Source organism: Lontra canadensis, unplaced genomic scaffold, assembly GCF_010015895.1.
Source record: "Lontra canadensis isolate GAN:19392208 unplaced genomic scaffold, GSC_riverotter_1.0 scaffold173, whole genome shotgun sequence".
In the NCBI taxonomy this organism is placed as follows: Eukaryota; Metazoa; Chordata; class Mammalia; order Carnivora; family Mustelidae; genus Lontra; species Lontra canadensis.
Genome location: NW_022631167.1, coordinates 593,819 through 618,959, shown reverse-complemented (window position 1 = coordinate 618,959; position 25,141 = coordinate 593,819). Strand labels below are relative to the sequence as shown.

Sequence of the window (25,141 nt, the reverse complement as noted above, 5' to 3'; positions counted from 1 at the left end):
CTGGGGAAGGTGTGTGGCCGCTGGAAGAGCCCCAAGTAGCAGAGTGGCAGGGCCTCTGGAAGAAAGTCCCGGCCCTCTGGAAAGGGACAACTTCCAGGGGCACCCAGCCTGAATTGGGTGGGGTCCTGGGCGCTAAGCACTGCCCACCCTGTGGGGTAGGGGGGTGGGGGTGGGGTTAGGATACGCACTACTGTTCTCCTGGGGCTTTCATGGGCGGAAGGGGCACTTCCTCGATGGTCTCCAGTTTCAAGGGAGTCAGCCCCTGCCCAGACCTCAGCACTGCCCATGGAGAAGGAAAAACATACCCAAGAAAAAGCCAGTTACAGATGAGCCCACGCCCTGCCCTCCCCTCCCTGTTCCCCTGCCCCGCTGTACTCCGGACTCCACGAACAGCCGGGAGGCGAGGGAGCCCTTCCTCTGGGACTGCCCGTGGCCATGATACAGGGCTTGAAGGTCGAGGCTGGTGGCTGTGGAGGTCTCCGCGGCGGTCCGTCCGCCGGTCTGTCCGCGGGTGGGAGTCGGTCCAGGTGCCGGGCCATCAGACCTTGGCCTCCAGCATCTCCAGGAAGAGTTTGTGCATGGGCACCTTGCCCTGCAGTTTGACGCTGTAGAAGTGCTGCACGGCCTTGGCGGCCGTCTGCCGCAGCAGGGGCAGCGTCAGCAGCAGCTTGCCCGTCCTCCGGGGCTCCTCGTGGCGCTGGCTCAGCTCGTAGTCCTGCAGCGCCTCGTGCAGCAGGTCCTGCAGCTTCTGCACCGCCTCCAGATCCTCGATGTACATGGAATCTGCGGGCACAGGGGAGCGTCAGGGGGCGCGGCCCTGGGGGGGGGCGTGGCCAGACTTCAGCATGGGGGGGGATGTGGAGGGCGTGGCTTGGGGCCCTGGGCTGTTGCCCCCCTCTCCTCACTTTACAGAGAAGGAGACGGAGACTACGGAGGCTAAACTGCCAGCCTGAGGTCACAGAGGCCCGTGACAGAGCCGAGGCTTGGAGCCAGGGAGCCATCTCCACCTTGGAAGGTCATCTCTTGAGAAACCACCAAGAGGGGTCAGCGAAGACCCTGAAGGACTTGGACGTGAGAAGACTGGTCACTGCCCTGGAGGTGCCAGGTGAACTGTGGAGCCAGACTACTGGAGCTGGAGTCCTGTGTACCTCCCTTGCTAGCTGTGTGACTTTAGGCAAGTGATTTAACTTCTCTGTGCCTTACTTTTCTGAGACAATAGCCACAGGTACCTCAAGAGGTTAAGTGAATTATTGCAAGTTGAGGACTAAAAACAGTACTTGTCCCGAAGTGAGTGCCCCACTGGTGGCACCATGACCAGTATCATCACTGGGACTGTCACTGCTGCTGCCACCAGGCACCAGCCTGTCCGCTGGTTACAGCATGCAAACACACTCGGAGAAAGGGGCTGAGCTCTGTGCCCAGGTGCCCTGTGGCAGAGGTCTGGGCGGGGGCCCGAGACAGCATGGCCAGATGCATGGGCCACAGTGACAGCGGATGCTGTTGGGAGTCCTCTAAAAATCCCGAGGAGGGCTTTGGACTCAGCCATGAGTCACGGGTTCAAATGGAAGTTACCTAAATCCCAGCAGGGCAGGCGGGCATCTGCTGAGAGCTGGCTTACAGTGGGGTCTGAGCTAAAGCCAAGGCCATTTCCTGGCACCCAATGCCTGGACTCGAGGGAAAGAGCCCGCCTTCTTCTAATGTTCCTTAAAGAGCTCCAGCCAGCACCCTGCACTGCAGTGCCCAACCTGCCAAAGGCATGAAGCCCTGGGGGTCACATGGATCAAGTGAACTGGGAGCTCTGGGCAGGCGGCCAAGGCAGGCGGGGCAAGGCTCCCAAGGTCCTCAAGAGAGCAGGGCAATGCCCTTGCGTGCCAGGTTAGTTTAGGTACCAAACCGCGAAGGGCAGCTGTTCTAACTGGCTGACCCTGTGACTCCTTCCGTCTGACCTTTGCCAGCCACGCGCAGCCCATGCCTCCAGGGTCCTGCCTCTTCCTCCTGGGAGAAGTGCCAAATGAGGCAGATAAGACTCTGGAATCTTTGATGCTGCGTTACTCTGGCCAAGTTACTCAGGCTCTCTGAGATTGTATCCTCATCTGTGAAACGGAGCAAATGCCTCCATGCCTCAGAGGGTAGTGGTGAGGATTAAAAGAAACAGCACATTACCAGGCACTTAGTAAGCACCTGATAAATGTAGTATTATCATTACCATGAGGACTCAGCCTAGGGCGAGTGCCTTCAGCATGCTGGGGTGTTACCAGCCTCATACCCAAGATGCCTCCACTCCTACACTCTCGGCAGGTTCTAGAACGTGCATCCACGATGCGCTGGTCCCTCTAAGGCTGGGATGTGGCCATCCAGACCCCCTGCCTCCCCGCCAGCTTCCTTGCTCCTCCCCCTACCCTCCCCAAGGAGGCCCAAATTGGCAGCTGCCTTCGACCAAAAATGAAATAAAATAACATTGCAAGATTAATTTCTTTGCAATCCATCAGCGAGTCTGTATCGATGGCATTGATAAACTGTTAATTACAAAATCAATGGCTATGAATTTTTTCTGCTGTCAGGGAGCCTTGGAGATGCCTGGGACTTGGGGTGAAAGATGGCCACAGGATCCTGAGGGGCTGGGGTTGGGGACCCCAGCCTGTCTCTGATGTGCTTCAAGCTTCTACCTCACGCCAGCCCCCGCAGCCAGGTGAGTGGTTCCGCCCTGTGCTCTCCCCCTGTCCTGGGCTGCACAAACTCCACTTACTTCCTGAACTACCTGTACCTGCTCAGTGGCCTGGGAGAAAGGGCAAGAAGGGCAGATAGATCCCTGGCACTGTTTCTCGTGCGACAAAGAGTATACTCAGGCCACGCCTGATGCTAGCAAGGGTGCTGCTGAGCTCAGGTTTCTAAACCACGGCCAGTCATCAAGTTCTGTGTCCGCATGTGTGTGTGCACGGGTGTACACATGTGTGTCTGCGTATTTGAGCATATATGTGTGTGCGTTGAGTGTGCACATGCCTATGTCTGTAAGTGTGCAAGTGTCTGTGCATGCACATGCCTATACTCGTGACCACGTGTGTATCTACATGCGTGTCTACGTGTGCATGTATCGGTGTGCACCCAAGCAAGTGTCTGTGAGAATATGTGCATGTGTGTGCACATGTCTCTGTATGTGTGTGTGCACACATCATCTGTATTTGTGCACACATCTGTCTTCATGTGTATATGTGTGTGTGTGTGTGAGTGTGCACACGTGTGCCTGTGAGATCAGAGCAAGAGCAGATGGCAAAGCTGAAATGCCGTCTGAAAGCTGGCCCAACCGGGCACCGAGGCCAGTGGGGAGGAGGTGACAGTTGACCTGCCTCCCACCTCTTCACTCCCCTCCCCCGGCATGGGCCAGCCCAAGCTCTACATCAATGATGAAAAGGTCCAGAGAGTCTAAAATCAAGGATGTGCCCTCCAAGGCCTGGCAGCCTTGCTGGTTGCACCGTTCCCACTCCCATTTCCTCTGCTGCCTGTGGTCCCTCCGCCCACGCAAGCTCCGAGCTCCTCTTGCCAGGGCTGGTCCCCACACTTCCCTCTGAGTTGTTGAGTGCAGGCTTACGGGGTAGGGGGCTGTTCTGCAGGGCCGGTAAGGGGAGAGCTTTGTCACTACCCATTTGTCAAATCTGCAGACCCACACCCCACAAGGAGTAAGCCCTGATGTCATCTAGGGACTTCGGTTAATAATAATTTATCAATATTGGCTCATTCATTGTAACAAATTACTACACCAATACAAGATGTGAACAATGGGGGAACGGTAAGGAGTCATGGGTGCAGTGGTGGATGGGGTGGAATGGGGGCACAGACCTGTGGCACCAGCTGCTCAATTATACTGTAAATTTAAAACGATATTTAAAAAACCGAACAGGAGGACGCCTGGGTGGCTCAGTGGGTTAAGCCTCTGCCTGCAGCTCAGGTCATGATCTCAGGGTCCTGGGATTTAGCCCTGCATCGGACTCTCTGCTCAGCAGGGAGCCTGCTCCCCCACCCCACTCTGCCTGCCTCTCTGCCTACTTGTGATCTGGCAAATAAATTAAAACAAACAAACAAACAAACAAACAAACCACAACCAACAGGACTGGCATTCTCTCACAAAGAATATACTACCATTTTGGAATCTTAAAATGTAAACAGTCTGTATAAAACCTGTAAACTTTTCATTATCATTTTGCATTTGTTTAATTAAAAAAGGGAGTTAAACTAAAAAAAAAAAAAAAATGCTTCCCTCTCTGGATTAGATCAGGTTCCCCAAAAGCAGAGCCCCAAACCAGGGTTCGGATGCATGGGATGTCTGGGGGGTGTGCTTTCAGGAGAAAGGAAGGGAGAGAGGCAGGCGAGTGTGAGGGTGGAAGCAAGCAAGGTAAGCACATGGCTGTGGCTTTGGCCTGACCCACGCAGAGCTCTGATCCCACCCTGCAGGAGCCCAGCCTTTTGTTCCCCTGTGTGGGTCACCACTGGCTGAAGGTGCCAATGTACACAGCTTTCTAGGCAAGACAGGTGAGGGCAGGTCTTGGGGAAGGGGACAGCTGGGAGCTGTTAGCCCCGGAACTCAGCCGCTGGGGCACGGGAGCGCTACCCCAGTAAAGGGGGGCTAACCAGGGCATCTGCGGCATCCCCTGCCTTCTCTATGAAGCGATCTGTTGGGGGGCCGACTGTCTGGGTTTGCAGGCAATGGAGGGCTCCTGGAACATGGAACAACAGCATGAAGCAAACCACTTGGTCATCCTATCTGGTCTGTCTCTCCCTGGGAACCAGCTCTCCCTCTTCCCTGTGCTGGTAACACTTTGTTTCCTCTAATATTAATAGTAACGATAATAATTAATATTTATTGAACATTTCCTTGAGGCCAGGCACTGACCTAAGTGCTTTATCTTCGCCGATCATTTAACAGCAAAGTGCTTGGAGGAGGTACTGGGATATCCCCATTTTACACACAAGGACAGGGCTAAGGAAGGTTGCCAACTTGCCCAGGGTCACACTGCTACTAAGCGTCAGAGCTGTAATTTGAACCTGAGTCCCTTCGACCCAGACTTGAGCAAGAACTCTGGCACACGCCGCCCTAGAGCAAACTTGCCTGACACACTCTCTTTAGGACAGGGAGCCTGACTGTCCCCTGCATTCTCCACCTGCCCCCACCTGGCTCCGTGGGGGCCGCTCCCTAACTGCGGACACAGATTACGCTCCACAACTCGCTCACCTGCATCGAAACGCCCAGCCCCTCTGCCCAGGGATTCCAGCCAGCAGCTGGAAGGGGCTGAAGAAATGGGAGTGAAACCTCCTTTTCATTTTTTTAATTAAAAATAAATTTTTAAAAAGATTTATTTATTTTCGAGAGAGAATGCTAGAGAGCAGGGGCAGGAGCAGAGGGAGAAGGAGAGGGAATCCTCAAGCAGACTCCCCACTGAGGACAGAGCCAGATGTGGGGCTTGACCCCAGGACCCCGAGATCATGACCTGAGCTGAAATCAAGAGTCAGATGCTTAACTGACTGAGCTAAGCCACCCAGGTGCCCCATGAAGCCTTTTTTTTTTTTTTTAAAGATTTTATTAATTTATTTGACAGAGAGAGGGGTCACAAATAGGCAGAGAGACAGACGGGGGTGGGAGGTGGGACGCAGACTCCCTGCCGAGCAGACAGCCCAATGCAGGCTAAAGGCAGAGGCTTAACCCACCGAGCCACCCAGATGCCCTGAAGCCTCCTTTTTAATGACAGTCCAGACCAACTTGGTTGGGCACGTTTTTCTCTCTTGTTATCTGAGCAGTTTGACTGGGAGACTCAAGGAGCAGTTTTATAAGCTGGGGGTTGATTTTGCAGAGGACTTTGGATCGAGTCCTACCTCGGGCACCCCTTAACAGTGTCACCCTGGGCAATTTTCTTCACCTCCCCAGGCCTCAATATCCCCATCTGTACAATGGGGAGAGAATCATGAGACCCTTGCTCATAGGGTTGTGTGTAAGAATTAAGTAAGTTCCTAGCTAATTTATTGAACAAGCTGAACACTTACACACCGGGCATCTTGTGAGTATAATATAATCCTGTATAAACAAATCCCTTCCCCAGTCTGGTGGGGTAGGGACTCTTCAGTGCTCCCATTTTATTGATAAGGAAAATGAGGCAAAGAGGAAAGCGACTTGCCCAAGGCGGTGGGGAACAGGATTTGACTCTTAGCAGCTTGGCTATGGCATCTGTGTTCTTAACCAGTGTGCCAGGCTAGGCATCAGAGGCCCAGTCTAGTGCCCTACAAATCCAGGGCTCAGGAAGCACCTGCTGATTGTTGGCCTTCATCACCAGCCTCTTAGCTCCAGGCCAACCCCTGCACAGCCTCTGGTGATAAGAAGCTCCGGCATCTTCCTGCCATCGCTGCCCGCCCCCCCATGGTGGCCCTGCTCACAGGCCCCGCCCAAGGAGACCTCTGGGAGCTCCTGCTGTGGGACCCACACGCGCCCTTACCTGAGTTGGCCAGAGCCAGCGCCTTGAGTGTCACAAACTCCTCCTTCTCCACCTTGAGCTTCTTGTACCTGCGCACCAGCTGCAGGATGGCCCGGTAGAGCTCCAGCAGCCCGGCGAGGCGGGAGTGCTCCTCGTCCATGACATAGTCCTCAGCGAACACCAGCTTGTCGTCGTAGGGCAGCGAGCGGTACACGATGCCCAGGATCAGGATCTCCATCCAGGCGCTCTGCAGCAGGCTCATCTGATCCCCGAGAGACAGATTCGAGAAGCCTGCGGCATGAGAAGGGGCAAGGAGGGCGGCAGCAATCAGGTGGGCTGGCTGGAGGAGGGGGTCCCGGGCACCTCTGGATCCCACCCCGCCCTCTGTCCCAGCTGGATTCCTTTTCCTTTCCTTGATCAAGGAGTCAGACGGGGAATTCATGCGAAAGACTTACACAATGAGAGCTCAGTCAATGTTGACAGTCGCTATCACTATTATTGTTAGTTCTATGCCGTTTTTTCGAAATGTCTGTAGAGGCTTTTTGATTAATTAAATGCATCTGTAATTTAAGGAGTTATTAAATTCATAGCAGAATCAAGAGGCAGCAGTATAGGGTCCCCTTTCCCCCAGGGGACTTTGCAGATTTTTCTCTCCGCTCAGCCAGGGGAGACTTTGGTGTTTTAAAGGACACCTGATCCTCAGTGCAAAGTCTCAGCTGTGTGTGCTGACCCAAGGGCCCAATCAGGAAAGAGGACTCAGCTGTTCCCGGCCAGTGATCACCCCCGCCCCCCAGTGACCACAGCCTGGGGCCACTAAGAGCTCAAGAGCCCCCAGGGTCAGAGGGTACTTTCTCACAGGCAGCCTGTCCCCCAGGGGTCAGACCCCTGCTGCCCCCGCCATCACTCTCCACCTAACAATGACCTGAGCTGTCCTGCATTCTGTGAGCTTAGAATCATGGGAGTTTCCCCCTCCTGGCTAGCAAGGACGCCGACTCCAGAGCAGAAGGAGGTCAGCGATGGGGAAGACTCCAGAATTATGTCACCGTCTGGTCCAGCGTGCTCGGGAGACTGCCTGGGCCTGAGTCCCAACCTCCCCTCTCCTAGCTGTAGGCTGACCACGTGAAAGCTATGTAACTGCCACAAAGCTCAGTGTCCTCTTTTGTAAAATGGGCAGACAGTAGCACCCACTTCAGACTCACAGGACATCTAAATGAGACAATGGTTGCAGAACCTGTATCATGTTCTCAGAGCTCACACAAATGTTACTGATGAGACGAAAACCCCACAGCGTCATCGCCCAGCAAGCCGGAGCCAGGGTGGTGCCTGAGGAGGTCGCTATGATTACTGTTTTTGTTGTTATTAGCATGCTGTCGGCCTGACTCCCCTCTCCTTTCTGGGCATGGCTGGAGGCCCAGGGTGGTCCCGAGCTTCAGCATAGGCCCACTGCTCTGGGTTTCCACGGAGTCTGTCCTACTCTCCCCTGCTGTCCCCTGAGTTAGTAAACTCCACTGTCCCTCTCCCAACCAGCACAGACGTGGTCAACTTTAGGGGGCAGTCCGAGGTGGAAGCCCCTTCACCAGGTGGGTTCCCGTCTGCTGGGGAGCACCCTCTCAGGCCAGTCATCATGGTTCCTGAGTGCGATCTATACCATCCCCTGCCCCTGCCCAGGCTCAGTGACTGACAAAAAACAACACCGATGGAGAGGGGTGCGCCTCTCCTCGGGGACAGGCTGTGGCACTGGGTTGTGGGGGGGCGGTAAGGTGCATGCATACTGTCTGGATCCCAGTGCACAAGGGGTGTGTGGCAGCCTGTGGTGGCAGGGACAGCCGGGAGGTAATAAAAGGCAGATAGAATGGACATCCAATTTCCCTTATCGGGCCTCTGAGCGGGAGAGGACTTGGGCGACATTAATTAACAGATCCCAATCAGCCGGCTCATGGGGGGGGGGGGAGGGGGGGGCAGGGGGGGGGGGGTGCGCGGGAAGCGGACAGATCGGGAGGGGAGACGTAGGAGGTGGACAGGGCGAAATTAACAGACAATTGAATCGGAAGGTGGCAAAAGGCGAGGTGAGGGAAGAGCAGGGGCTTCGGGAAAGGAAGGAGAGAAGATGCCGTGAGGCCCACCACGCAGGTACGACCCCTAGAGGTAACAACGTGCTTCTGTCTCTTTGTTCCTTGGGCAAATCCTCACTGGGCACCTGCTAAGCGCCAGGCACTGGGGACAGAATGGCAAGCTGGAACCAGAACGAGCTCCCGTGTGCAAGAGCTTGCAGTCCAGAGGGAAAGTGTCGCCCCAAGCCCCGAGCTCTGCTGGGATCTCGCAGTTAGGACAATTCGAAGGGCCAGAGAGATGGAGGGGGCTCTGAGGACACACCATGGGCGAACGTGGCCCAAACTGGAAAGTGCGGGAGACTGAGCCCTGCAAAGTGAGAGGAGCTCTGTCGGGGCTGGTGAGGACGTCCAGGTGAGCACATCTGCGTGCCAGGATGGGCTTCCCTGTGCTGCCCAGCAACTGGCCTGGGACAACTTCCCCACTGCCCAGCAACTGGCTTGGGACAAAGATGACACCCAATGCATATTCCTAGCAGAACTGCATGAACCAATGCCACTGGGCCCTGACTCCTAGGTGACCAGAAAATGGACCCACAAAGAAATCAGTGAGACCCTCTTCATCCTTTAGACACAGGTTCAGATTCTGCTGCCTCTGCCCCTTGTGTACAAGCCAGTGACAGGTCCTCTGGGTAAGGGCAGAGCAGGTGGCGGGAGGAAGGGAGCCGGCGCCTCTGAGAGTTTGTGCCTCCCTCCAAGGCTAGACCTCCTTGAAGAAAAGAAACACTAGAAGGGAAAATGAAAAATAAAAACAGCTCTAGGAAAAAGAAGGGGAGGAGACAGGGATGGAGGGGAGGGTTTTATGGGCACATTTTTATTTAGTTTTGGCTTTTGAACCTGTCCATCCTAAGATGTTCCCAAAATAAAACTAAATCAAGCATAAAACAAAAGGCTTGCCCCCATCAACCTAGCAAGTCCACACTAGGAATTTCTCTCATAAACACCTAGATAACTGGGAAAGGGTGTTTGTTAGGTCGGTCTGTAATGACCCCAAACAGGAAACAACCTAAATGTAACGAATGTGATACATGTAATTACCATATAAACCTAATTATTAGCTAAATGAATGGTACATTAGAAGCCACCAGAAAGAATGAGGCAGAACTGTTTTTGTGGGTGTGGAAAGATACCCACGAGTGTAAGGAAGACATAACTGTATTAAGGGCACAGACACCAGAGCCAGACTGTCTGTTGGAATTCTAGCTCTGCTGGCCACTGGCTGTGACCCTGGGCATGTCCACTTCTCCGTGCCTCAGTTTCCTCCTCTGTAAAATGGGAATAATAATAATACTTCCTTCATGGGACTGTGGGATGAAATGAGCTATCACAGAGAACATTTAGTACAGTGCCTGGCCCCAGGTAAGTGCTACTATGTTACATAATTAAATGAAAGAAGCAGGATACAAAGCAGCATTAAAGAACAGCCCTATGTGGGGCACCTGGGTGGCCCAGTGGGTTAAGCCTCTGCCTTCAGCTCGGATCATGATCCCAGGGTCCTGGGATAGAGCCCCGCATTGGGCTCTCTGCTCAGCAGGGAGCCAACTTCCCCCTCTCTCTCTGCCTGCCTCTCTGCCTACTTGTGATCTCTGTCAAATAAATAAATAAAAATCTTTATAAAAAAAAGAACAGCCCTCTCCTAGGGGGAGAACGCGCAGGCGCACACTGACATGCACCCAGGGGCTCTACGTGCACAGGAAATTCCCGGGGATGTTTTAAGAAAGATGAGGAATTCGGAACTCCTAATATCCATTCCTCTGTCACATCTGACATCTTTACTAGAAACAGCTTTACTAGAAGCACATATCCTTTCTTTTATTTAAACCCAAATGCAGGGCTGAAGCACTCCTCCCTGTCCTTCCGCCCAGCACCCTCCACTTCGGCTCTTCTGTGCTGGGCTGGGTCTCCTCCTTCAAGCAATCAGCAATTCTGGGACCGGGTCAGGGCTTGCTGCCCAGAGAGGCTGGTGTGGCCCGGGGCCCTGGCGTCACACACTGCCCCCTTGAGGTCCTGCTGGCTGCTCCCGCCTGTCTCCCCATGTCTCCCACCTGGAGCTCTGACCACCCCCCCACATCCCCCACCACCAAAGCTGCTTTATCTGCACCAACTGATCTGGTAACATTCAGGCTCTTCCGAAGCCCCATCCCCCAGTGACGTGAAGCATGATCTCCTAGAATTTAAGAAAAAAAAAAAAAAAAAAAGAGCACATAATTTGTGGCAAGTGGAGTTCATAATCTGTTAATTTATTATCGTTTCTGTCGACCTGGAGGGCCATTAGCAGAGGTAATAAAGGGAGATGTAATTATGGGATCTGAGGCCACTCCAGACACAGCTGCTGTCACTCGGCAGCCCATATTTTACTGGCCGCTGGCATTCCCGCCCCCGCAGGAGCCAGACGGTGGCTACCTGGGAGCAGGGCTTCCGGAGGAGGCCTCTGGGGGGGTCCCCCGCAGAGCCGGCAGGACAAGGCTCTCCTGGGCTGGGGCAGCCTTCGGGCCGCCTGGGGTGGCGGGATAACTGGCTAATAGTCCAGAGACTACAGTTTGTCAAGGGACACCCACTGCCTCTTCAAGGCTGCTGCCCCTGTGCGTGTGTGTCGCTCACGGGGAACAGGACGTGGGCACTCTATAGACTTGGGCTCGTCCCCTGAGCAACGCAGGGCTCGGGGAATTCCACTCAAGGAGAAGCCTGCGTGCGGCCTTAAGGCAGCGGCAGACGGACTCGAACGCGCGGCCGCAGTGCTGCATGAGTCGCCATCAGCCTTGGCTCCCCCTGGAACTCACCCCTGCAACATGTGTGCTCAAAAACAGGAGTGAAAGGAGCGGGGCTGCTGGGAAAGGAGTTTGTGCTCAAATGATCCTTCCTCCTGGCCACACCGGTCGCTCAGCGCCCATGTGCACAGGTCAGTTTCTGGGCTCAGCCTTAAAACTCGTGTTCTGGGCACCCCGATGCCTTCTGATGGCCATGGCCCACCATCCCAAAGGCCTGGCTCAGGTTTTGCTCTCTGTCCCTAAAACCCCTGGAGTCCCTCGTGCCTGGGGACACTGGCCCGTGGTTCTTCTTGCTGCATTCTAAGTATGCGGGATAGGAGATGGCAAACAGGGCAGAGGAGAGGCGAGACGGGCCGTGGGTGGTAGCACTGCAGCGGCATGCACGGACGTGCCCGATACTATTTGGTCTCTTTTCGTATGGTTAAAATTTTCTATGAAAAAGTATTTTGTTGTTTTTTGGTTTTTGTTTAAATTATCCATCTTATTCCCAAATGAGGTCCTCAGGGCAGAAATTAATCGAATTCTTTGTATCAGCCCCAACTTCTAGCAAGAAACCTTACATACACCTAATGCTCAATAAATGCATGCAAAGGCAAGTATGAAGCACCCTCTGTGTGCCAGGCTCTGAACAGATCCTGAGAGGCTAGCCCATACTGGCCCACGAGATAGGGTTTCCTGTGCTTAAGTTGAGTGGGCTGGGTGCCAACCCGTGCCATCTTAAGGAGAGAGTCCTGTGGTCGAGGACAGGATGGGCAAGGGCGGACAGCAGTCCCGGTGGGGGTGGGGCTGCTGGCTTGCACCTACCCTGCTAAAACCTCTCTTTCTGGCTCTCTCTCCCTCTCTCCCTCTCTCCCTTAAGGGCTAGTGAGCAGGTCTGGAGGTGAGTTTTCTGTCTAATCTGAGACGGAAATAAGTCGATTAGTTTAAATATATCATGCACTTGATATGTCATCGCCCCTAATAGAAAGGTTTACATGTGGCGGCAGGAGACTCTTAATTAATTTTACCTTAAACACTAGAAGGTCGGGCCCAAATAATTCAGCATGCAAATTTATGCAAAATAGGCAAATTAGTGTTTCAGACAGACAAATGAGCCCCTATGTTTATTTTATTTTTTAATCAAAAAGAATTCAGCTTGGACAAGGAAAAATGGAGATGGGAAAGGAGGCTTTTCATACTATTAGCAAAGACAATGACCCGGTCACGGTCATCCCACTTGTGCCATAACCTCTGTTATGATTCCTGAGTCACAGGCAAGGGCACTAAAGCTCAAGTCGGTCTGAACCCGAAGTCTATGCCCCAACAACCACCCTCCTCGGCCCACTGCCCTCTTGGTGGGCACCAGCGGGAGATGGGAGTTGGGGGGGTGGCAGGAAGATGTGGGAGAAGAGGGGTGCAAGGGAGACCGTGCCTCCTGGTTCTACGCCTGCCCTCAGAGGTGTTGAGGGCACTGGTGGCAGGAGAAGCAGCAGTGACCTGGGGGTGCCACCAGGAGCCACTCCTGAGCCATTGCTGGGACACGGCAGAGGACTGAGCGTGTGGGCTGGGGACAGCACGGGGAGGGGGAGAGGGAGCTGTACCAGATTTGGCCCTGGGTTAGTGGAGCAATCCAGGCTGAAGTGTCTTAAGCAGTGGCTTGACCCCACATCTGTGCTGAATCAGCACAGGCCAGATTCAAAGCCACTGAGCGTGTCATCCCAAGAGACTGAGCTCCTTAGTAAGGGCGCTCCAGCTCAGGTTCCCCGGGAGCCCACCCCGAGTCAGAACGCCAGGGGCCATTAGGGAGTCCCCGTGGAAGAAATCCTACGCTTCCTGCCAGCTAAGTGACACCAGCATCACCTCCTGAGGCCTGGTCGGCACAGGAAAACTCCTTCCTAAAGGCTGAGCACACCTCTTACACAAGGACATTCTGACTCACTCCCATCCACTGTGGGCTTTGGCATGAGAAGTCTAGGACACCTTTGCTACATCACCATGCACACTGTATCCATTTCTCAGAGCTGGTGACAAACACGAGAAGGATCTATAGACAGGAAGATAAACTGCCCCGTGTCACAGAGCTAGTAAAACTCCAAGTCCACGGTGGAACACAGGATGTCCCAGCACACACGAGACAAGCTGTTAGAACCGAACAAGGGATTCACTGCACAGCCTTTGCAAACTGCCCAACGTGTGTGTAATGCAACGTATGTGGCTACCGGTGTCTACAAAAACAAAACTAAGGATCATTTTCCACCGTTTATCCAGGAGGAAGCTGAAAGACAGGTTTGGGCCATATACAGCGAATGAAGTCTGTATCATGTGAAGCCTGTTCACACACGCTTAGGAGAGAGGCCTCCCTCCCCATCAGGCACACAGCGACGTGAGTCCACGATGAACACTAGCGTGTCCGCACATCACTCATGCTCACAGTTCATCCTCATCCAAGCCCATGAAGGAAGCACGGTTGGCATTCCCTATTCACAGAGGGCGCAGGGGACCCGCTCAGGGAGACACAGCTCGTAAGTTACAGACCCAGAACCCGAATCCCAGTCCCTCTCCCCAGCCCGTGTTCTTAACCACACCAGTCCACCTGCCTCTAAAGGAAGCAAGAGCCTCAATTCTCGCCCGCATTGTTTCCTCGTGCATTTCCAGTAAGGTCTGCAAGGAAACCCTTCCTTGGCCTTCAAGGATTCAAAAAAATTTGCTCTCTGGATCTTAACCTATCGTGGATGCCATCGCCACACCTCTAGGATGGTAACTGGTTCTGAAAAGTACCAAGAATGTTCAAGAACATTACTGGGCCTTCCCACACCTGCTCACCTCCAATCCCACAGGGAGAGAAAAGGAGCCCAGAAGAAAAGATGGCTTCCAGGCTCCCAGGCTCCCAGGCATCAGGACCACGGCCGTGGGGACGGTGGCTGAGTGTCCCTGGCCCCACGGGACTCACCTGGGATGTGCTTGGCCCAGCCGATGATGACCACGAGCTCCCTGTCAGCCAGGTCACAGAGAGTGGTCAGGGCCTTGATGTCGCCCTCGGGCATGCCAGGGGGAGGCATGGCATACAGCTTGTCGGGCTCGGCCACCAGCAGGTAGGAGACAATCTTGGTCACTGCCAATGACCAGAGGAGGAATGTAAATTTTGGGGAAAAGAGGAAGGTACTCAGGAAGAAAATTCGGGATCTGGGGAGTCCCAAAAGGTCACCTCCCTTCCCTCTCTGACTCCGCAAACTTGTTGGCCATGGTGATTTGGGTTCCTGACAAATATCCAAGGGAAGCTGCTGGTGAATTCTCTCGAGAGGACCCTGCTTTGAGTGGGAGGTGAGGGCGGCATTCTGGATGCTGGCCCAGGCCTTCGTAGGATCATGCTTCGCTTGGAGCCATATTCCATAAATCCCACACGGAAAAGCCTTGTGAATGAAGGCACCAAGCCAGGCACTGAGGCCACCTTCCCCAGATGCACACTGTCCCAGACCCAGCAGTGGGAAGGTGGCACTGCCCCCAAAGGATACCAGATGTTCCAGGCATGATGTGGACAGAAGGGGCACGGGTGACCCTGGCACTCACATGGCTTTTTAGCAGGTGGGGAAATCTGTAAGCTCAGGTACGGGCTGCTCTCAGAGTCCAGCCGCCGTTTGTATTTCTGGCGGCCTCCACGCACTCGGTCAAGGCGCACACCTGGGGAAAGAATGGGAAAAGGTATTAGGTTTTCGACTCGATGCCTTTCCAGCTGCCCTGGGGCCAGCCTCAGGACAGAGTCGGGCAATCCTCACTCAACTCTCTGATACCAACAGCCCCTGGGCCCGGCCCCGCCTCCGGTTCTGCATCCTCCTGAACCCTATCCTGAGCAACCTTCAGTTCTCGAGCCTTTCTGTCTCTAGAGGGAAACACAACAGAAGCGCTCCTCTAGGTGTCAGGGAAGGGAGACTCCTTATTGTAGATCTGCTGGGAACCCAGGGAGTGCTGAGTTGGTTTGCAAGAGAGGAAAGGAATCTCGGCCTCTAGCAGGTACCTCAAATATGAAAACAATAATTTTTTTTTAAACAAGAATTTTCAAACTTTTCACATACATGGCATCTGGATAGGGGTTCATGACAAACATCAGTTTCTGGATCCCACCTTCCGAGACTACAGGATGGCATTCTACGGTCTCTTCTAGAACAGAGGGAGGGTGAGGACTGGTCAGGGCAGCGGGAGTACCCTCAGAAGCAGGGGTGTGGGCAGCCCTGGGCCAGACGCTCCTAGACGGGGATGCAGGTGAGGTGTCCTGACCGCAGCTAGTGAGTGAACACCGCCGAGTCTCCCAGCAGCAGGTGCAAAAAGCAGGTGTGGCCATGCCACCCTAACATCCCTCCCCAGGAGAGAGGACCTCTCTCAGAGAGATCCGTTATTTCTCCGGGTCTCTAGGGCCTTCCAGAAACCCACCCCACCCCTCAGCTCCCGCTGTCTAGAGAGACATGCTGGTACCATCTGATACCCCTACCAGCTCACAGGGTGGACAGGACCTCCACCAATCTATGCGGCCTGGCCTAGAAAACGGATGGGATCCAACAAACTAGCAGAGCGGCGGGCTCCTGTTTCCTTCCCATGAAACAGGCCTTGACTAAAACACATAATAAGGGGCACCTGGGTGGCTCAGTCATTAAGCGTCTGCCTTGGGCTCAGGTCACAATCCCAAGATCCTGGGATCGAGCCCGCATCCGGCTCTCTGCTCAGCAGGGAGCCTGCTTCTCCCTCTCCCACTCCCCCTGCTTGTGTTTCCTCTCTCGCTGTCTCTCTCTGTGTCAAATGAATAAATAAAATCTTTTTTAAATAAATAAATAAATAAATAAATAAAACACATAGTAAGTCAGACAGAGCCGGAGTCCTGAGGGGAGGACAGCGGGGTGGTCTCCTCAGCCTCTGAGCTGACAGGCCCAGCTCAACCCCTCTTCCTCTCCTAAAGGTCAGTGGCATCGCCCTCACAGAGCCCCAGCAGTGCATCCTCATCCAGGGCCCCGTCTGGCACTTTCCCCAGCACCTCCTCCTGCCTCTCCTCCCAGGGTGGTAGGGGCGGCCACTCATCCTGTCCGCTCAGGCCCTTCTCGGGCAGAGGCAGGAGGAAGGGACGGTAACTGAATAGGTTGAGGATTTGGATCCCATTCATGCCAGGGGTGATTTTCTGGCTGATTCTTAGAACGCACAGCTAGTCCATTTCAGTCCCTGGGACCAGAGAGAAGTCCCCTAGAGCCACAAGAGCCACTGAAAGTAAAATCACTGTTTTCTGAATGGCAGGGACCAGCCCTTCAACTGCTAACTGCCCTAAAGGAACTTGGGATGATGAGTGCCTCGGGTTGAGAGCTCAGACCACCTCCTCCCCCAGGGGCAGCAAACTAGACTGCCCAAGGGGACGGTGTCTTTGGCCAGTCACTGCTCCGCATTTCCATCAGCAGGTGTCCCTTTTACTACAGACAGATGCTCCTGTACTCGATGCCGGACATGGCTGCAGTGAACTTTTTCGGGGGGTAGAGTGTCTACCCCGCATCCCACCCCTGCTCCTTGTGTGAAGGTAATTTCCCCTGTGGTGCGTCATCTTGGAGGAGGCCTGTGCCCAACCCCAACTCTGGATATCCAAGTGCGGCAGGTCCTCCGGCTGGTCCCCATCTGGAGGTCGAAGCATGGCCCTGGGACATACAGGCCCAGTCCACGGGAGGCTTTGATCGAATGGCACATGGTCAGGGCAGCCTCAGGCCACACGCTCCCTGCCACCACATCTCCTGTGCCTGGGCTTCCCCTGGCCCTTGCTGGCCTCTCAGTGTGCTCTTGGAGCCTCTGGAGAAGCTTCTAGTGAACTCCCCTTTTGCATTGAGGGGCAGAATGGACTGCAACTGACCACAGCTGCACCTGGGTTCTCCAGACCCTGCGGCGAGGAGAGTTTATCCAGAAGGTGAACTCGGGAAGACAGCCAGTAACCAGACCCTGAGCAGGGGTCTCCGGGTGTCGGCTCCGGAGGCTTGGCCTCACTGAGGACCCTAGGAGACAAGGTAGGACACGCCCCAGGGACCTCTACAGCAGATGAGGGCCTTGGGGCGTTCACACAGGGTGCCCAGAGAAAGCCCCCGGCCAAGCGGCGCTCACGAGGTAGCACTTGGGTCAGCACGTGCGTGACAGAGGGCTGCGTGGATGCACGTGGGACGCTGACTGGCTGCTGCCCTCCTCCTTCTCTGGGGTGGTCCCGGCCAGGCCTCTCCTGGGAGCGAGTCTGAAATGCAAACAACTCAGGCTGCCCCCCACGAATCCGAGTCAGCATGCTCACAAGGTGACTCTGGGCACGGAGGCCGGTGAGTCTGGGAAGCATCCGAGCGACCAGCCGTGCCTCGGACCTTGAAGGGGAGAGCAAAGACCCATCCCGCACAGGACCTAACACCCATGTGCTGGGAGGACTTTGGCTCCCACCCTCCACCCCTCCCGGCTGCTCAGGGCAGAAGGGGCACAGAAACGTAGGAAGGACGGCTCCTCCCTTGAAGGTTCTGGGGGCAAAGGTCCCTGTTCTCCTGAACCCCTCCTGTGATCCAGCCACAGAGCAGCTCACCCCTGCCTACGACACTGAGAGCCAAACCCTCTACCAAGCTCTGCTTTTTCTTGGAAAGCTGGTGAGATGAAAAGCGAAAATGCCGAGCTTCGTTCACAGAGAACAATGAGGACGCCCCTTTCCTGCGCACCTACTACGCAGCAGGGTCTGCCTGGAGTCCAGGAGGAGCCCCTTCCCCACTTCGACTTTCTCTCCTGGTTCTCCCTTCCACCCCGCGGCTGTCAGCAGGAGTGGGAACTGCTCGACAAAACAAAGAACGAGGGAGGCGTCCCTTGGCGAGGCTGGCACTTGCCACTTCAGTCACCACCTCGACCTGGAATGTTCTCAGTCCGGACACAGGGCCCCACCTTTAGTGGATGTTCAGGAAGTCTCGGTGCATACAGGAACCGATGGGCCTCCTTCCCCCCCCCCAGGAGGGCCGGGTGCTTCTTCCAGGGCTCCAACAGCACAGCACCCTGGCTTCCCCTCCCGACCAGGAGCCTCTACCCGGTGGGCTGCTCTCTGTCCCATTCAGGGTCTGTCATGGCGCCCAAAGCCCAGCAGATGTTGAGAAAGTCAGAGCTGTTACTGACATCATCACCATTATTATTACTACTCTTCTCCGACACTGTAAGTCACAGTAAGAAGAATCACGAGGAGGCGCCTGGGTGGCTCAGTCGGTTAAGCGTCTGCCTTCAGCTCAGGTCATGATCCCAGGGACCTGGCATGGAGTCCCACACAGCTCCTTGCTCAGCAGGGAGCCTGCTTCTCCCTTTCCCCCTGCTCCTCCCTCTGCTCAAGCTCTCTCTCTCAAATAAATAAAAAAATAATAATATTAAAAAAAGAACAATCATGTAAACAGCCTAATTTATGGAGGACTTTTGCTATGTGTTACCCTTTTTCATCTACAGCATATGAAGCTGGCACACTTATCCCCATTTTATGATTAAGAACCACTGAGGCTCAGGGGATGGTTGAGGGATCTGCCCAATAAAGGAGCCAGGACCCACCAACTCTTGGCTATGCCAGGGTACCACCCCCCAGGACCCAGCCTGTGTCATCTTCCGTCTACATTTTCTCCTTCAGATCTTCACGGCAGGATGGTCAATGGCTCCAATCAATACACACATCAATTATCAGCTTATTCTGTTTTAAGAAAAGTAGCCCACTGGGTTTGATTTTGCCCAAACTGAGGCCTGACATGAGCCAGGCTTGCCTCCTGGCTTCCTGCCTGCTTTCCCAAGTCTCACCCCAGCCACGAGCCCATAAGGGCTCCAGCCCACGGGATCCAGCGGGCAAGGATCCACGCCCATCTTGATGGCTCAAAAGGTTTTGGCGCAGCTGGCTCTCATAGCGTCCGTCTCATCATCAGGTATGGAGGGGGCAATGGTGACACCAACTCTGCTCGCCAAATATGGCTTTTGTGATCATCATAGTGGGAAAATGCTTGGTCAGTTGGCAGTGATTCCAGTAGGCCAGGGGATCCCGGCTGTCCCTCCCGCCGCCATGCTCAGCAGCCTTCATGGGGACTTTGCCACACCACCTTGCACATGCTTCCCTCTGTTCCCATCCACTCTTCAGTAGGGTCTTAAGGGAAAGAGCCCATGTTAGCTCTGCTTTCTGAGCTCTCCTCCCCCCATACTGTCCCAAGGGTAAAGAGGTCATCATATTTAGGGTGGAGGAGTCCTGAGGTGTAGGCCTGGGCTTCCCAACCCAGAGACCCCCTTCCCACAGGCTGCGCCCCCACCTAAGTGACACAGCCGTATCCTTCCAGCCCACGCTGTTCCCAAAGGCCAGTGAAGATCTGGATTCACCCTCGAAAGCCCAGTTCAAGTATCAGCTCTACTGAGAAGCCTTCCAGACTCCCCGGAGCAGAGCTGGCCACACCCTTCTTGAGCTCCCTTCGCTTACTCTCTATTACGGCAACTACAGTCAAAACAACAACTCTTCACAGTACACTGTGCTCATCCCCCTGCTGGACTATGGGCACCTCCTGGGCAAGGACTTTCATCTTTGTCGCCCAAGCTCAGCACCCAGCCCGTGGGAGGCAGCCAAGCATGTGAGTAGAATGATGTACCAGTTCAAACCAAAGCCCTCACACTTAGGGAACAAAAGAATCTCAGGGTCTGGTCCTTCTCCCAGCAACCAGAAATTTACTCCCTTAGGCGAACCCATTCCTCAGGAAGGTCTTCCTCTGTACTGAGCTAAAGTCTATCTCCAGATCACTTTCTACCCTCCATCCCACCAATGAGACCAACTCCCTTTCACAAGATAATCCTTTATGGACTTGAACATCCTTTGGTACCCTCCTTCTTTAGCCAAGCACTCTTTATTTCCTCTATCTGGATAGTATTTCAGGCCAGTCACCTCCCTGCCTTCTACACATCTGTCTTTATTGATGTGGTCTGCTCTGAACTGAGCACCAACAGCATCTCAAGGAGCAGAGACAGTGGACAGAGGTCTGAATTCCTCTGCATGCTGCCTAAACAGACACTGGTCAACTATGTTTATACTTACTACCTGGCAATGTATTTTTATATTTTCTAGCATACCCTGCTCACAATTTTAGGAAAACAAGGTAATGGCACAGACTGTTCCCATCCTGAGTGCTGCAACAAGATGCTACATCATGAATCCTTTAAAAACAAATCACCAAATTCTAGTGGTGGGGTCTGGCAGACATTATTAGATGTCTACCCCAGTGTCTTTCCATTCTGTGTCTTTCATGGTAAGGGAACCTGGATTTTGTTTGTGTCCTAGCCAGTCCTACCAATCCTGGTCCCTCCCTGCCTTCTCAGTTGCTGTGATAGCAAGTGCTGGTCCTACAACCTGGTTCTGGCCAATGGGTTATAATGGGAAGTCCATGCTGGGGGACCTTCTGGGAATGGTTTTGCTTTTCTGATACAAGGGAAAGACATGTTCAGTGCAACTCTGCCTTTCTCCTCCCCTGACCTGGAAGGCGACGGTCAGAGCTATGGCAACCACCTTGCAACCATGAGGAAGCCAAGCAAGGACCCCAAAGCACACCAAAGAAAGACAAAAAGGACTGAGAGTCCTTGATGCTATGACTGAGAAGCCTATAAAATGCCAGCAAACTCCCATCTCCAGAGTCCTTGGCAGGTGGGGGGATCAATCTCATTTATTGATGCCTAAGCCACTAGCAGTCAAGTTCGCCGTAACTTGCAGCAGAAAGCAATTTTCACTGATAAAATGGGCAATTACTTTCTAAATTAGGATGTTTAAGTCTTACAAACACCCAGTGGGGGGAGGGCGGTGGGAAAGAGAAGGCATCTTGAACTTGAAATGAGAGTTGCCTTACTGTTTATCCTTACAGTTTTGGCAAAATATCTAGAAAGCAGGCTCAGAACATATTAAAGTACTACTTAACTTAAAATTACTGTCTGGGATTATTAGATTGTGTCATCTCATTGATACTTTCTGGATTTAAAAAAGCACTAATAAGGGGCACCTGGGGTGGCTCAGTGAGTTAAGCCTCTGCCTTCAGCTCAGATCATGGTGTCAGGGTCCTGGGATCGAGCCCCAAGAGCCCAGGAGGGAGGCTGCTTCTCTCTCTGTCAAATAAATAAATACAATTAAAAAAAAAAAAAAGCACTAATAAGGGGCGCCTGGGTGGCTCAGTGGTAAAGCGTCTGCCTTCAGCTCAGGTCATGATCTCGGGGTCCTGGGATCGAGTTCTGCATCAGGCCCCCTGCTCACTGGGGAGCCTGCTTCTCCCTTTGCCTGCTGCTCCCCTTGCTTGTGCTCTCTCTCTCTCTCTCTGTCAAATAAATAAATAAATCTTTAAAAAAAAAGACATTAATACTTAACATGCAAAATGTTAATAATCTATTATAATAGATTATATTATATTATATTATAATAATCTCTAAGTTAATAAATACATAGCCTTCGTTTTAACCACTGTTCAACACTGTTAATCCCTGAACATGTACAGGACAAAATTTAAGTATTCATAAATTTGCTAAGAATACAGAAAGACTGATGATCACTGGGATCCACGTTCCTATGCAGACTGAGTCCTGTAGCTGAACCCAGGACTGGATAGGGAGCTGTCCTGGGCCAGCATGGTAACCCCTCTAAATCCTGTACAAGATTACGACAGATAATACCGGTGTAGATACAGATACGACACAAGCGTAAGCAGAAGTTCTCATCTACTAAGCAGCTGTCACTTGACGCTGGCCTCTGCTCTAAGAATCGTACGTATGTTATTTTACTTAGGGATTGCAACACCCTAGGAAGGAGATTCTCTTAGCCCATTCTACAGATGGAGAAATTGAGGTTAAGAGAGGGTGAGGAACTTGCCAAAACCACAGAGGTAGGAAGGCAGTGGACTTTGACCTCCGAGGACAGCTACAGTTCTCACCTGCTTGCTGGGGCAACTCCCACCAGGTCTCTTAGGCTGGCGCTGTTAAAGGCTCCTCACTTCTGCTAGCCCTGGGGTGCATCCCCACTTCTGACTGGTTCCCTCCATCCCGCTCGCCCCTCTATAAATAGTTCCTTCCTTAAATCCTCTCTGGTGACCCCGGGAGGAGACATCTGTTCCTTCCCAGCCCTGACCAAGGCAGTGGGGAGGTGAGATGTGCTTGGTGACCCTTGCGAGGAAGAGGGGAAAGGCATGGAGAGCGGAAGAGTAGCCAAGTCCATGCCAAGATGCTCCATCACAGCGCCTGGAAAGCAAAGACCCAGGGCCCTCCTGGCTGTGGCTTGCGAGGCTTGCCTGGTGACTATGTTTGAGGGTAGCAACCGTGCGGACTGCCCAGAGAGGTCTGTGCCTCCAAAGCAGAGGAGAGAAGCATTAGCGTCAGGGTCGGACCCGGATGCAATCCCTGACTCTATCTCTTAGCACCTCAGTGACCTTGAGCAAGTGTCCTCACCTCTCTGTGCCTCGACTGCAGTGCCTGTACAAAAATAACAGTATGTACCTTGCAGGATCGTTTTGAGGACTGAAGGAGCTGGCACGGGTAAACCACTTGTAACACTGTGAACACTATAGGAAGTGATCAGTAAGTCTCAGTTAATCATATAATTAGTATTAAAAATCCTGTTGCCTATTTTGGCCGTATCACTAGCAGCATCCTGGCCATGGTACGGCCCTGCGGTTCTGCAAGATGCTAGCACTGGGAGGAACTCGGTAACGTATTTCTTACAACTACATGTCAATCTTCACTTATCTCAAAAATAAAAAGGTTAATTAACAAGACCGTTAGGTGCTAGCGGAAATGTAAAATGATGCAGTTGTTACAGAAAGCAGCCTGGCAATTCCTCAGTGACAGGACTGTCATCCACATCGTATCACATGGCGCGGCAACGAATTCCAGGTACGTCCCCAAAGGAACTGAAATCGGGAATTCCAGCAGACACTAGGATCTCAGTGTTCACGGCAATAACGCTCACGAGAGTCAAAAAGGTGGAAGCAACCCAACCGTCTGTTGGCAGATGACTGGGTGAACAAAATATGGTATATCCATTCAATGGACTACGACCCAGCCAGAAAGAGAGACACTGTTCTGACCTGCTACGGCATGGACGAACTTTGAAGACATTAGGCTCAGTCAAAGACGCCAGACACAAAAGGAGAGATGTTGTATGAGTCCACTTGTAAAAATACCTAGAGGCGACGGAGGACAGACTGGAGGTTACCAGGGGAAGTGGGGTGGGTAGAATGGGGGTCACTGTTTCCTGAGTACAGGGTTTCTGACTGAGATGATGAAAATGGGAACCAGAATCATTGTCCGTGTGCTTTGCACCTCTGAATCGTACAAAATGGCAGACTTTGTTACTGTATTTTGTCAGTTAAAAATACTTCATCTTTCTCAGGTTCATGGAATTAAATAACAAAATGTGTGAAAGTAGCCAAGTGCTTGGTACACAGTAGGCGCTTAATAGTCACTGCTTTCCTTTCACTTGCCTATGGAAGGTGGTAAGGTCTAGAAGGAACTGACAGCCTCCTTCTTCGGAAGAGAGCGAAACACACCCCCTTAGTTATAACCACCTGAGTCAGATACATTTAAAAACAAAACAACAACAGCAGAAAAAAAAAAAACACCTTAAGGAAGTAAGGTTCAGAGAGGTTGAGTATTGTGCCCAGGATCACACAGTTCCAACCCGGCTTCTTTCTGGAATACACCCACAGGGTGCAGCGCTGTCTCCATCCCACCCAGGACAGAGGCTCTGCTTGTAGCTGTATGGCCCACAGACCCCACCAGGCTCCTCCCCAAGCTGGTGCGCCTCTACCCACAGTGGCCGATCCCATGTCCTAGCTCAGGGCACAGGAAACATTCCAGTAGCTGCAGGACCACTCTGGGGCAGAAAATCCTTGGAGGGAGGAGGTGCCAGGCTCCCCCAACCTCTTGATCCCATCCGCGCCCATATGCTGACCTCTCCAGCCGCCTGCAGCTCTGTCCGTGTCCAGAGGCGGCGGCTGCCTCATCCTCATCAGATGTCCACTTGCTGACTTGGTAAGATCAGCCTCCTGACTTTTTTCTTAATGGAAGTAAAGTAACTCCTGCTTCCCTCCACCTCCCTCCTTTCTTCTCATTTTTCCCTCCCTTAGCTGGACAAGATCCCAGGCTTTCGGAAGTAAAAATAGCCAAGAGTGCAGGGGCACAGTAGCCGGGGGGCAGTTCAAGTTTCTTTCTTTTCTGCCCAGGCGCTAAAAATAACCCGCGAGAGCTCTGAGGAGCGTGGCCCTGTACCTGGCCCAGAGCCTGGCCCCGGCGCGCTGCTCCTGTCACATTTCTCTTCCCACAGGAAACGTTAGGACCAGGCTGGAGAGGGAAAGGCCTCTGAGCCCTTGTCCTCCCCCGGGTCTCCTCTGCAGAGCTGCCGTCTGCCTCTAAGGGCAGGATCTCTCCTAACATTGCAAAATGTTCAGGGTCAGGACCCTTCTCATCACCGGACCCACAAATCACCCCTCCCGCCCTACCCCCAACTCCATTCAGTGTCCTTGCTTTATGAATGATGCAAGCAGGTTCACGTTGGTACCATGCTTCACAGTTTAGAAAGCGATTTCCACATCTCATTAATTCTGCATAAGAATTCTAAGGGAGGGAGACTCCATGACTGTTATTATTCCCACGTGAAACTGAAGCCCAGCAAGGACAGGTAACCTGCTCAGGGACACACAGCCAGGAAATATCAGAGGGAGGGACTGAACCTTGACCTCCAAGTCCTATCTTCTTGGCTTTAAACTTGAGATCACCAGACAGTGGGATCATTGGGAAGCCACGGAAAGCCTCTGAAAGATACAGACAAGAG

General features: G+C 53.2%; 1 protein-coding gene across 2 annotated transcripts in view; it reads right to left on the bottom strand.

Annotated features, from left to right (window-relative positions):
- Nucleotides 1-200: 200 nt before the first annotated feature.
- ESRRB (estrogen related receptor beta) overlaps nucleotides 201-25,141 on the bottom strand; it is a 163,401-nt gene continuing 138,460 nt past the window's right edge. For both annotated transcript variants that reach the window (XM_032846249.1, XM_032846248.1), the window contains exons 4-7: nucleotides 14,878-14,988; nucleotides 14,261-14,422; nucleotides 6,477-6,746; nucleotides 201-783 (exon numbers count right to left, since the gene is read on the bottom strand). In XM_032846249.1, coding sequence (XP_032702140.1) covers nucleotides 539-783; nucleotides 6,477-6,746; nucleotides 14,261-14,422; nucleotides 14,878-14,988 — 788 coding nt within the window. In that variant the 3' untranslated portion in view covers nucleotides 201-538. The remainder of the gene's footprint in view (nucleotides 784-6,476; nucleotides 6,747-14,260; nucleotides 14,423-14,877; nucleotides 14,989-25,141) is intronic.